The 11,925-nt window shown below is 45.0% G+C and overlaps 1 protein-coding gene across 1 annotated transcript; it reads right to left on the bottom strand.

Moving 5' to 3' along the window:
• Positions 1-3,074: 3,074 nt before the first annotated feature.
• On the bottom strand, positions 3,075-11,109 carry T265_14059 (hypothetical protein; the record flags this gene model as incomplete). Its single annotated transcript, XM_009171830.1, has 2 exons — positions 3,075-3,224; positions 11,011-11,109. Coding segments are annotated over 2 exons (249 nt in total), but the record flags the coding sequence as incomplete, so codon positions are not given.
• Positions 11,110-11,925: the final 816 nt, after the last annotated feature.

The raw sequence follows: 11,925 nt of genomic DNA, 5'->3' as shown, positions 1-11,925 counted from the left end.
CCTGGATTATAAGTGGCGTGTTCAGTGACTGCATGCCCAGGAGCTTGACCTTAAACTTTGTGGGCGCAGTGCATACCAAAGGTGGGGATGACTTTGAGCAGTTCATCCAAGAATACTTGCGCCTTCTCGTCCTCTTCGAAAATAGGAACGACATCGTCTGCATATTCCAGATCGACAAGGTTTCCGTCAGAGGCTATTTGAACACCAGGGATCTGGAGACCTTCCAGGATTTTTCTCATTATCTCACCGATCGTGAAGTTAAAAAGAAATGGGGAGGGTGGGCATCCCCGACGGACGCTGCTTTGTGTACGGAAGCTTTTGAAGAGCACTCTGTATACTCTCACACGTCCGGAAGACTGAGAATACAAACTTTCGGAGCAAGCGTGTCACGGATAACAGACCTGCCAACGGGGTTAAATACGCTTATACATATGGCGTTGTTCTAGGGCCTGTTGGGTTGGCATCCTGCGTGTCGCTCTCGAGTCAGTGTTTCACGAGCTATCATTAGGCGACGAAGCACAATTGACGCCAGCAGTCTCGTTACAACCGGGGTTAATCTGATTCTCCTTAGGTTATCACACTTACTACGAGCTCCATTTTTGAAAATTGGGCACCACCGCCGACCCCTCCCCCCAATTGTCTGGGGCAGACTCGTTTTCCCAAATGCAAGCAAACAGATTAGACAAGCTCTGATTGAGGACTTCACCACCATGTTTCAACAATGCGGGTGGGAGGCCACCCGGACCAGAGGCTCGGTGGCGCTTAAAAGGTCGTAGGCCGTTCCACGTTCACTGACCAGGATTGTACGTCAACTGTGGGCTCCAGATGAACGGCAGCTGGTGGCCACGACAGTTGTGGTTTTAAGTATCCGGCCCATCGATCGTGTTCAACTGACTTCAACGGACACCGAATAGATAAGCCCGCCTACACACCACAACCGGTATCCTTTTAGAACACACCACATTGGTGCACACAAATAGGAAGAGGCTCGTATTAGTGCCGTCTCAAAACCACTGAGCTCCCATCTCCAAGCCTCCGTTTTCAATGTTTGGACCGCACGATTCGATGATGATGATGATGATGATGATGATGATGATGATGATGATGATGATGATGATGATGATGATGATGATCTTCCAGCTGCCATGCCAGCCGAAGAAAGGATGAGATTCGAGATACTCTCAGGCTACCCAAGCAAGCAGTCAAGATGCCGAAGTTTACTTCGAACCACGTATCTTCCAGTCAATTAGTTTGCACCCTGGCCACTGAACTATTTCAAACCCATGATTGGCTTCACCTGTTCCGTCCAAATTATTTTCGTTGTATCTTGTAAAACAACAAAGCAGTAGCATAATGATATCCGCAAACCTATGGTTAAGCAGAACTTCCGGAAAAATGAGTCTGATCGAATGAGCCTATAGTGATACAACTGCGTCCAAAATTTGGATTGTATTCTGTGTGCCCGTAAGCAACTGATTGACGAAACGCAGTCGCTTGTAACACATGAGTAAATCTCTTGTGATAAAATCCGGGTTAGCTTGGTTTGAGGTTATGCCAGGAGGTCTTTTAGAACAATGCAAAAGCCATACAAAGCTATTCATTCGATAATTCGATAATCCGCTTGATATGCCGAAGTGCAGTTGAAAGCGAATGAGTTGTACGAAAGCTGAGGCTCGGATGTTAAACTCACCCACTGAGTCCCAAACTGGTGGCGGGCCATTCACAATTTTCGTCGATTGGATGATTATATGAAAGAATCAGGTGATGTTTGAATACGAACTAACCGACATGCTCAAACCGGTATCAGTTAGGTGTTCTGAGTTCATTTGGGACTGCTTAAAAACTGTGGCGAATAGAGTGGTCCTTATCTCACCACTCCCCCCGCCCATCAGAAGGATCAGTTCACGCAGCCCGGTTCACTACTGGGTTGGTGAAGTGGGCACAAAAGTAGAACATCTCGACAGAGTAAAGGTTGTACTATATTCGTGCTCGTCTGCCCTCAAATCGGGACAGGACACGCTGATATGGTATTCAATGTACACAACCAATGCGGATCACTGAGACTGGTAGTGACAACAACAGAGAACGATGTGTACTTCAGCAAACCGAGGATGAATACATAACGGTGGGCTGATTTGACCAAACAAACCCCTTACAACACAAAGCATGTGTTCGATCACCCACCACTTGAAAAGGAGTTATGGTTGATCACAAACCACAGCGCAATAGGTCCTGACTGGTGTTCCATCGACTGATGTTCGCGTTCAAATTTTAAATTACCAAAACTATCGCTTGTGGCGTTCAACTGAGCACGTGACTCTCTCTAGGTTTGCCACAAGCCTCATAATTATCACTTGCGTGGACTCTAGGCCAACAAACTGGTAGTTAAACGGTCCTCTAGGTAGCCAGTTGTTTGGGAAATTCGGGCGTATGTGCTAACCAAGCAAAAACAATTGGAAGCTGTTAATTCCGTTTTATTGGGAAACAACCGGGATTTACTGTGTCATTCATGTTTCAAGCGACATCGATTTGCCCAGCGATTCTGAAACCGTTCCTTACCTCCAGCGAGTCTGAAAGTTTGTACTGTGGGAAGAGCATGTCAGTCGTGTTACGAAAGCTCTCTGAGAAGGTGGGAAATTTGCGAGTAGCCAGTTAGTCTTGTCGCGAGATACACCCCTTTGCAAAAAATCACTTTTATTGTGGCTAAAATGGATTGACTGATGGTTAAAAAGCGTCAAACCAAATTGGAATGAGTTTCTTCTCCTGAGAATAAATGAGTTCACCTGAGCCGAACCTGTTCTCTCTCGGTTGGAGGTCCTCCTGAGAGGAAACATTAGAATAACACTAAGTAAACAAATACATAATATTCAGTAGAGATCTTATTCAGTCAATGCTGAAAAGCCGAGAAGCACTGTACCACTGTTTCATCCTTATTGGGAATCATTAGCAATGGACATCTCGTGAAACTCCATAGAGTCTCGAGATCGCTACCCCTTGGCTAGTACATCGGCTGGCATGGACCGGCCTCACTTACAGAAGGAAACTACCACACAAAAATCCCAAATCTCCTCACACTACCAACAATTTATAAGCAGCTCAATCGAAGAATAAACTTCACCTGGTGAGTGAAACTTCCATTTGGGAACTCGTTGCTCGAGGAGCCAGTCAACATGTGTGTCCGCGTGATGCGCACCCAGTGATTGAAGGATGAGCAGCGCTATATCCTGTCCAAGTGCGAGTTAATCACACCGCTCGTAGCCGAACGGTTAAGCGTCTACACTACTATCCAAGAGGTCGCGGATTCGAGACTCTGGAGTTTCGCAGGATGCGCACTGCTGTACAGCGCTTCTGGGCTTTTTAGCCAATATATCGGCTTTACTTATGGGATAAAATCTCCATAACTAGCACATTGTAATTTACACGAGGGTTAGAGTAAATACAGTCTATCAAAATTATTACATACAACTTCTGGCTAATCCACGTAACCAGCAAAATAAAAAAACTCTGAGGTTATTGATTATATTGGAAGGAACACGTACACACTCTGTAGTAGTTTGACGTGCTTTACCAGTTGGACAGAGTAATCAGTTCGTAATTTTTTTTCTCATTCTACACCCGAAACTGCAAACGTCGCACCCAAATTCGGAGAATTATCTTCACCCTAGGTTCCAGTCACACTTTGACGGCTGAAAGAAAGTGTCTCCAATTCACCGTGAGCTTTTAACGCAAAGATGAGAAATAAAGATGGTGTATTGCGACTAGGCCAAGTCTTTTTTGTTCAACCTTCCGGCTTTTTGTGAGCACCATGTTCTGTATTCGCGTGTCTAAAACTGTAAGCCCAATGCTTGTGGAGGCGGTCAACTCTGTGTGTCCGGCTGACAGTAAGGTATCCCTCAGTTCAATATATCTTACAGCCGGCTTTGTGCACGGGAGCGCTATTTGGAACAAATTGCGGAAAGCCTGTGTTTTTCCACAATCCCCAAACTGAATTGCGTTTATCGCCCTACGCTCGCATCTCACTAAGCTAATTCGCCAGCTTGACTCACAGTGCACCTGTGGATTTCTTTAAACAGAATTTTTCTAATTTGTGGAGCACTTACAACAACCAATCCTCTCGCCACCAAAAATGACGTCCAGCTAGTAACGCATTCAGGACACAAAAGCAGTAAAGTGTTGTCGCAGTCCTCAGATCGAACGGTGACAAAAATGACAGGTTGTATCCCAACAAAGGTCGACTTGACAGAAGGAAAATCTCCACTAATAAAGACACTATGGATGAAGGAACAACAAATGTCAAACATTTAAAAATCGCCAATCCTTGATGTGCCCTCAAGCATATGAATCTTAAGCCATTGAACAGGCAGTTCCTTTCATGAAGAAAACTATTCACCTGTTTGCTGAAAACTTTGACAGCCCATGACCGGTTTCACTCTTCTTGAGGCTCATCAGGTAGACGCAGTTTCCGAGATTCCGTCAACATTATGTTCTAACAGAACCCAAACTTGAGAGATTTCTACAAATGCACCCATTTGCATAGCGATTTGGTTATCACACGTGGCTCAACTTAGTCTCTACACACGAGGTCTCAGCGCACTTGTCAGTAGTTTCCTTTAGGAAAATAAACTGCGATATCTTGAATACCGTAACAATTAAAACACAAGATAGTCTTCGTAGAGCACATGCAGTTGATTCAGAGATCCAACTGAATCCTCCATGAAAACCCAGTTGATATGCGAATAGGTGTGTTTGTCGAGAGGTGTTTACCATCTTCAACTGATACTACTGCACAAAAGTATCGGCCAAAGCAACTCATCTCATGTCTCACTTTATTGCAGTTCTATGACCAGCGGCTGCTTCTATATTGCAGTCGACCAAGGACAAGAGATAATGTCATAGTATTCTGTTTTCTCTTCAGCGGGTTCAGGCATTCGGGAGCCGGGTCTTGTCTTTCAAGATGTTCTGGAATTTTACAAGCTAGAAAAGTGATCCCAAAAGAATGGCACAGATTCCCTGTAGTACTACTCAAATGCAGAAAAACCAGAAGCATTTAATGAGCCTCTTTGCAACAGAATCCCAAGAAGGCCCCGTACATGACGAAAAGTCATGTGAAACTTCAGTGGTCTGGGAGAAACAGGGGCAACCGTGGGAGTCCGCTGTAGCCTTGCCCTTGGGCCACGACCAACTGTGCCCCTCTCCAGAATAGTGCTCATCTCTAGACTACCCCATATACCATTTTCTCTTGTAAGGACTTCTAATGGACTGACACGACATTACTTTCAGGTTTATAGCGTTTCGCACAAAAGTATGCTACTCAGAGTCACAATAACAGGCACCATCGTCCGTCCATATGGACACATGTCTACTCACATTTCTGTATGCATGTTTCGTGCTGTTGCTCCGAGCCCACGCCTACGCACTTGACCTTGTCTACTCGCAACCGAAAAGCCACGGTTATGCCTGCTGCTGTCCAGCTCCAGTGTCTTAGTGCTGAAACAATACTCGCCATTAAGAAATACAGCAGCCTTATTGTGAACAAGCGGGTGCAACAATTACAAGGGGCCTCACGCTATTTGAATGGTACTTTCATTGATCGATGGGGTTGGAGCATTGGTCTGTTGATTGACTGACCTGGGTATCCTCCAACTTCCCCGTTGAGATTTTGATAAAGTGGGGGCGTTCCGGCAGGTTTCGGATATGCAGGAGGCTAATCTTCCCGACAGTCATTTAGCCTTTTAATGCTGAACAGCTCTCCCTAATTTTTTAGGGATTACGATAAGATATTTATAGCATCAAACTAGGATAGCTAAGTGTTTTTTCCTTGTAAATTTACAAAGCCTTCCATTATTCACCGCTGTTAAACTGATCTACGAGTCCGTTTCCCGTCATATCCATTCTGTTCGATGCACTTGGTTTGTTCCATCTTGAAAGATGTCACGTGAGTTTGTGACAAAAGGTTTCATTGTCTCAGTACTTGATTCGTCCGTTATACACTCTTCAAATCAACCACCCTCTCCCTTTAGTTTTTCGCCAACACCAGAACAAATGTCTGTTGAAGAAAGAGAAAGCTTCCGAACAGTGCACCGTTGTGCGGAATCACACCATCCGAGAGGTGGTAACAGCACTTCAGAACATGTCAGCTTCCGTTTCGGCTGGCTCAAGTGAATACTACCGGTCGGTTCAGGCCACACTGGCGCGATACGAATGTAGGTAAGTGATTAAACCCACTGAGAAATGTTGTACGAGAATGGAAAGCCAATTGTCATCCGTCGATTAACTTGTCCGGCACTTTGGAGATTCTTTGTTCATATCTCTACAACAGCAGTAATTAATGGATTTATAGAAGCTGCTAGACGAAGTTAGGATGTGAAACACAATACCCATAAGGTTCCTGATAACCGTTCGACCGATTTCGTCGTTCTTTAGGCACGTGAAATCGACACAATCACCGAGTTTCGCTTGACATTTGGTTATAACAGGAGATTAAGTCAAGTCCCTTTTTTACAAATGAGTGTAATACGCGGATTGATTGAAGATCACATGTGGGAACTCCAATAAAATGCACATATTTGATCCAAATTCAGCTCAAGAAAGTCTGGCGTTTTGCAGAGAAAGTTAGTTTGAGTTTTAAGGTCAAAACGTGACGTAGTATAATAAGTTTATAATCTGAGTTACTGTGAGCAACCCGTCCCAAGCATTCCTACAATCAATTCAGGAGGCCGTTTTGTTCAAAAAGACATTTCCGCCCCAGTTTTATTGTTACTGATCACACATACAAACGTGCTTACCTGCTACCTAGACCTGACTTTTACCGCCACCCCGTCACATTTCACTGCTAGCAGGATCTCTTAAAGCAGCGTTTGCATTGGAAGCACCTAGCCTTAACGGTGCACAGGAGTGGAAGCCGCTGGGCATAGCTGCGAAAAGCGTCAATCATCCTTCAGTCACAGGACAAATACCATAGATTCACACGTGTTCACTGATCCCTCGGCCAACGACTTCCTCAGTGTAAGCTTCCCTCTTTGAGTTAACTTTATTCTAACTCTGAGCTACCTATATGCCTTCGCAGAGTGTAGGGAGATTCTTGGAGTTTGATGGAGGTCGCATGAGAAAGCGAATGTTGTCGGTTCCTCAGAGGCATCAGTTGTCAAGGATCTCCAACATCCAGATCCTCCGTGGTTTCTAGGCACAATTTGAGGTCACACAGGCGTTTTCAAAGCGGTACTTTTCCACACAGATTCGTGGAGTTTGATGGAGGTCGCATGACAAAGCGAATGTTGTCGGTTCCTCAGAGGCGTCACTTGTCAAGGATCTCCAACATCCAGATCCTTCGTTGTTTCTAGGCACCATTTGAGGTCTCAGGCGTTTTCAAAGCGGTACTTTTCCACATGGGACTCGAGATAGCTCAATACAAAAGGCGTGAACTTGTAGAACTTGTAGAACTTGTAGATCCATGGTTCAAACCCAACCTCTGCATCCCGACTGCTCCTATCTAAGCTTGATCAACCTGGAGGTATCGCAGCCCTGAAGTTGACACGGTAGCAGGACACCAAAAAGGTGTTACAAGCAAATGCGTATTTCCAAAAAGTGCTGCTTTGATCGTTTGAAGCCAGCTGAGTAACCTGCATCCCGAGTTCTGTTTGTCCTACCAGCTGGAAGTTGATTAAAACAATTGACCTTACTCACAGACTGCAACCTCTTCAACTTCCTTAGTTTCCATACCTGCAATTCGAATTTACTTGACTTTGTTCATTCTGAACCTTTTAGTACTGCCCAGCTGACCAGACCGACAATAATGTCTTACCCTGAAACCACTCTGACAGTGTCCAACTTCTAGGATAAGTATCCACGTGACCGATGGACTGTTGTGACTATGGGTCGAAGTGGTTGCAATGGCGGGATTCCCATTGGTTCTTGTTGGGGAGCACCGTACTCAACTTCATCCGTTGTGGTGATTGTTTCTTATAGTTTAGAACACTATGCCTGCTACATGCATGGCAGAACCCTACAAAAATCGTCCAACTTCTCCCCCCCCCTAAGCAGACAACCAAGTGTGTGAACTGTCAGGAGGGAGGCCATTTAAGTATCCCATTTCTAGGCTTACCTTCGGATTGCAATTCTGACTTTTAAAGTGGACGATTAAGTCTCTCGTCCATTCCGCGACATTCCTGTTATAACAAAACTGTGATCGCCACTTCAGTCTCTCCCCCCGTCTCTCTCTGTAGAACAATCCGCTCAAAGTTGGAATGTCTGTTCAATTTGCTATACACTGCCTGCCCACCTGACGCTCTTCGACTCATCATGAATTATTTCAAAGAAACGCTTCCAGAAGGCTGCACATTTCACTATGAGAGCAGACTTGTGAATCACCTGAAACTGGCTAAAGAATCTGTCAATCCAGTCCAACATGACCCGGGTGCAATAGAACTGAGTGACAAATCAGTCCGCCCGAATTTGCTTGCGCGAAAAAATAAGGCTGGTCAGCGACGAAATCGTCTCCTCATAAGCTGCTGTTTCATGATGTTACAATTTATCATGCCCATCCATCGATTTTTTCAGTAAATCGATTGTTTTGTTCCTGTCTATTTTGTCTACGTAGATTGAAAAAAAAACTATTTTTCTGGGACGTTTTGTTGCCTCGTTTAATAAAAAAAATTGCAGTCAGTTCATCAAATCCCAATAGGTGCGTTCAAGTGTAGACCATATAAGGTGACCAAACTGCCGTGTGAATATCCGTTATTCCCATTGAACAGGGTAGGTAGAAAGAGAAGGCCGAACACTTATAAGCGCTTTGAAGCGAGTAATCAATAAAAATGATAGATTGTTGGTTGAATATATCCAATTAAAATGATAAATTTTGAGTTAATACGGAGTGAGTAGCCGACTTCAAGGATGTGTCGGGTGTGGACCCAAATGTGGAATCCCAGCATATGTTGTTGTCTAAATGTGACAAACTACTTAAGTTGGAAACTACTCACAGGATTGCTGAAAACTCTTTGTGAAGGGGACCATCATAAATGGGAAATTCAGCTGGATTCAGTTAAATCTCCTGTCACAACCAAATTCCTATGCAATTCGAGCAGTCTTTCGTTGGACCACTCGAGTAGCCCATATTTTAAGGAAGAGTTTGCCACTAGAACTCTTCTTGTTCCAACCCGAACCTCACAAAACCAGAGGGGTTGGGGAGACTGTGTTTGCCGGACCTCCATCCACTGACCAGCCTAGTAAGAGAGACCCTGGTAGGAGAACCTGTGGATGCCGCCAGTACGGGTCACTGGATCGCTGAGGTAAGCAAACCGTCACACCGTATTGATGTTCGGTTCACATTTAAACCGGGCAGCAGCAGTTGATCAAGCAGCAATGCGTTCTGTTGGAACTTGCGCCAGTGGTGATTGTCTCGCACGCTCGCAGCTTCTTCCTACTGTGCGTTGGTGGAGTGTACAACGGAACATTGTCCGATCACAGCAACCTGTTCGCCACCATGTATGCCAGAAGTGTGAAAGCTAAAGTCAAAAAGAATCACAGTGCAGAGTGTAATTTTCGAAGAATCGTCAGTCAAACATCGATTTTGCTGTAAAGAGTACAGCCCGACAGGAACCACGGAAGCCATCACCCCAAGAATAATGTTTCTGTTAAGCTTGAACTGAATACGGCTTCGGAGTGCTCCAGAATACCAAACTACAGCCGAATAAACTAAACTCAGCAGAATACACTGGCTAACCTGACTTCTTTCCTGGATTAGTTCAAACCGAATCTCAGATGGAGCCAATCCACTGAACTATCAAATATCACATATGTAGATTGAGTGACTGTGACTGCAGGTGTTCACATTTGTCTAGACGTGATTATCCTCCATAAAAAATAGCATTTTCTGACTGTTTCGACCCCCTGGAGCAAACGCAAGCATCGTGGGAGAAATAACTCAGCTATGGTCTGTTGTGGTGCCCAGTAGTTCGGGATAGTTCAGTCTATTGGAACTACGTTTCTGCCTCATACGTCTTTGTTTAGAGCGTGTCTCGCGAAATGCGCTATTCCATCTTTATACCGCCGAAAAAGTTCAGAATCAGGCAAGCTGGATAGCTGTAAACCGAGTCACAATTCCTATGACCTGAGGCCCTGTATTTGCACACTGCGTAAACGTTCCGTTGCCACGAATAAATACCTTTGGGAAAGCAAGTGCCGGAAGCAAACACCTTTGCAGTAGACAAGTAAGATGCACTTGACCCCGTGGAGCCCAGGCAACAACTATAAAAATCGACTGAGACTTCCTCGGGGCTTCGTTTGCCATCAGGTGCCGCCCGTATCTATCAATAGGTACTTTGCCGGTAGACAACAGAGGACCTACCTTTTTTCTAGAATGTTCTTCGGCATTTGACGTTAAGGCTTGTATGGTAAAAACATTCTTGGAAGTGCACCACTTAATCTCCACTATCATTAAACCGTCTTCTCGAACGAGGAAGTGTTGCTATCCGGAACTGTTGCCTATTCCCATTTCAGGTGTACGCATAAGCCGCACTCTAGCAGTTTCTCTGCAATCCACTTGAGTTGGGTTGCAAGCGTCGTCTTTTCGTATTCCACGTTTATTTATTATTGGAGTATTTGAGGCGATTTGGTATCATCATTGTCTGAAAGAACCTTGATTCGTAACTTAGGTATACGCATGGCATCCCAGGTTTGGAGGCAAAAGCCTAGATGCCTTTAGGCAGTCTGATGACAAATAACGATGGTACGAGCACTATGAAACAGAACCGTATCTGATGAGTCCCAAGAAGAGCGAATTCTGTCGTGGGTTGTCGAAGAGTATTCAGCAAACTTATGAGTAGTGTATTACATCTAGATCCGCACCTGCCGACTCGGTGGCATGCACCGAACAACTGTAATGGGTTGACAACCAATCAGATAGAACTACAGTGCTTCTCGGCTTTCCTTACACGACGAAATCTCCACAAAAATCCCAAATCTGTTCACACTACCAACAATCTATAAGTATCTCAGTGGAAGAATAAACCTCACCCGATGAGTGAAACTTCTATCTGAGAAGTCGTTGCACGAGGATCCAGTCAACACGTGTGAACGCGATATGTGGATCACATGATTGAAGGATGAGCGGCGCTATATCCTGTCTAAGTGCGAGTTACTCACACTGCTGATCAGCCGCCCGTTGCCGAACGGTTAAGTGTTCACACTACTAGCCGGAAGGTCGCGGGTTCGAGACTCTTCGGAGTTTCGTGAGATGCTCACTGCTGATGAATCAGGAAATTTTGACATGCTTGTGGGAGTTACCTTTGCGTGCTCGTGTCCCACACTCTGGATCCATCTCTCAGTCACAATGCAATATGTAGACATGACCTGGACTAACCAGAACAGAGCCAATGGTATTGACTGCTTCAATGCAAACGGCAACTGACAGGTATTCGTTTTGATTAGTTCGCTTAAAATGGAGATTACCAGGCTAACCAGTAGGGCGATACACACACAGATCAGACTCACTGACTCACCACATTCAACCGCTCTGAGATATTCAAAGTAGACCGACATTGGCTCTTGGTGGTGGTGAATTTGATGAAACAGAGTCTCTTCACTCATACGGTTTGAAGAAGCAGAAGTCCAGTGTTGCTTAACGACGGATGAGAATTAATCTTGTCCGACTTTTATGCTTTCGCAGGGAGCGTAGAAGTTTGTTGGTTTCCACTGAAATAGTAATCAGAGTTCAGGCATTTCAACACCAGTCTAGATGACATGGTCAATGCGTTGTTAGGGTGCGCGTAGCGATGAGGCGGCGATGGTGGGTTGAGTAGGGTTGTGTGTGTGTGTGTGTCAATCGCCTTCTGGTAGTCGGGGTTGACCTTTGATCACGATTGGTTGTTCGGTCGGATGGTTCCATTACTTGGTCTTTTGTTCTGTGTCCAGATTTGTTGATGATCACGT

The sequence above is a fragment of the Opisthorchis viverrini genome (genome assembly GCF_000715545.1).
Source record: "Opisthorchis viverrini unplaced genomic scaffold opera_v5_135, whole genome shotgun sequence".
Lineage (NCBI taxonomy): Eukaryota > Metazoa > Platyhelminthes > Trematoda > Opisthorchiida > Opisthorchiidae > Opisthorchis > Opisthorchis viverrini.
Note: the sequence above shows the minus strand (reverse complement) of the source record. Positions and strands in the feature narration are given on the sequence as shown.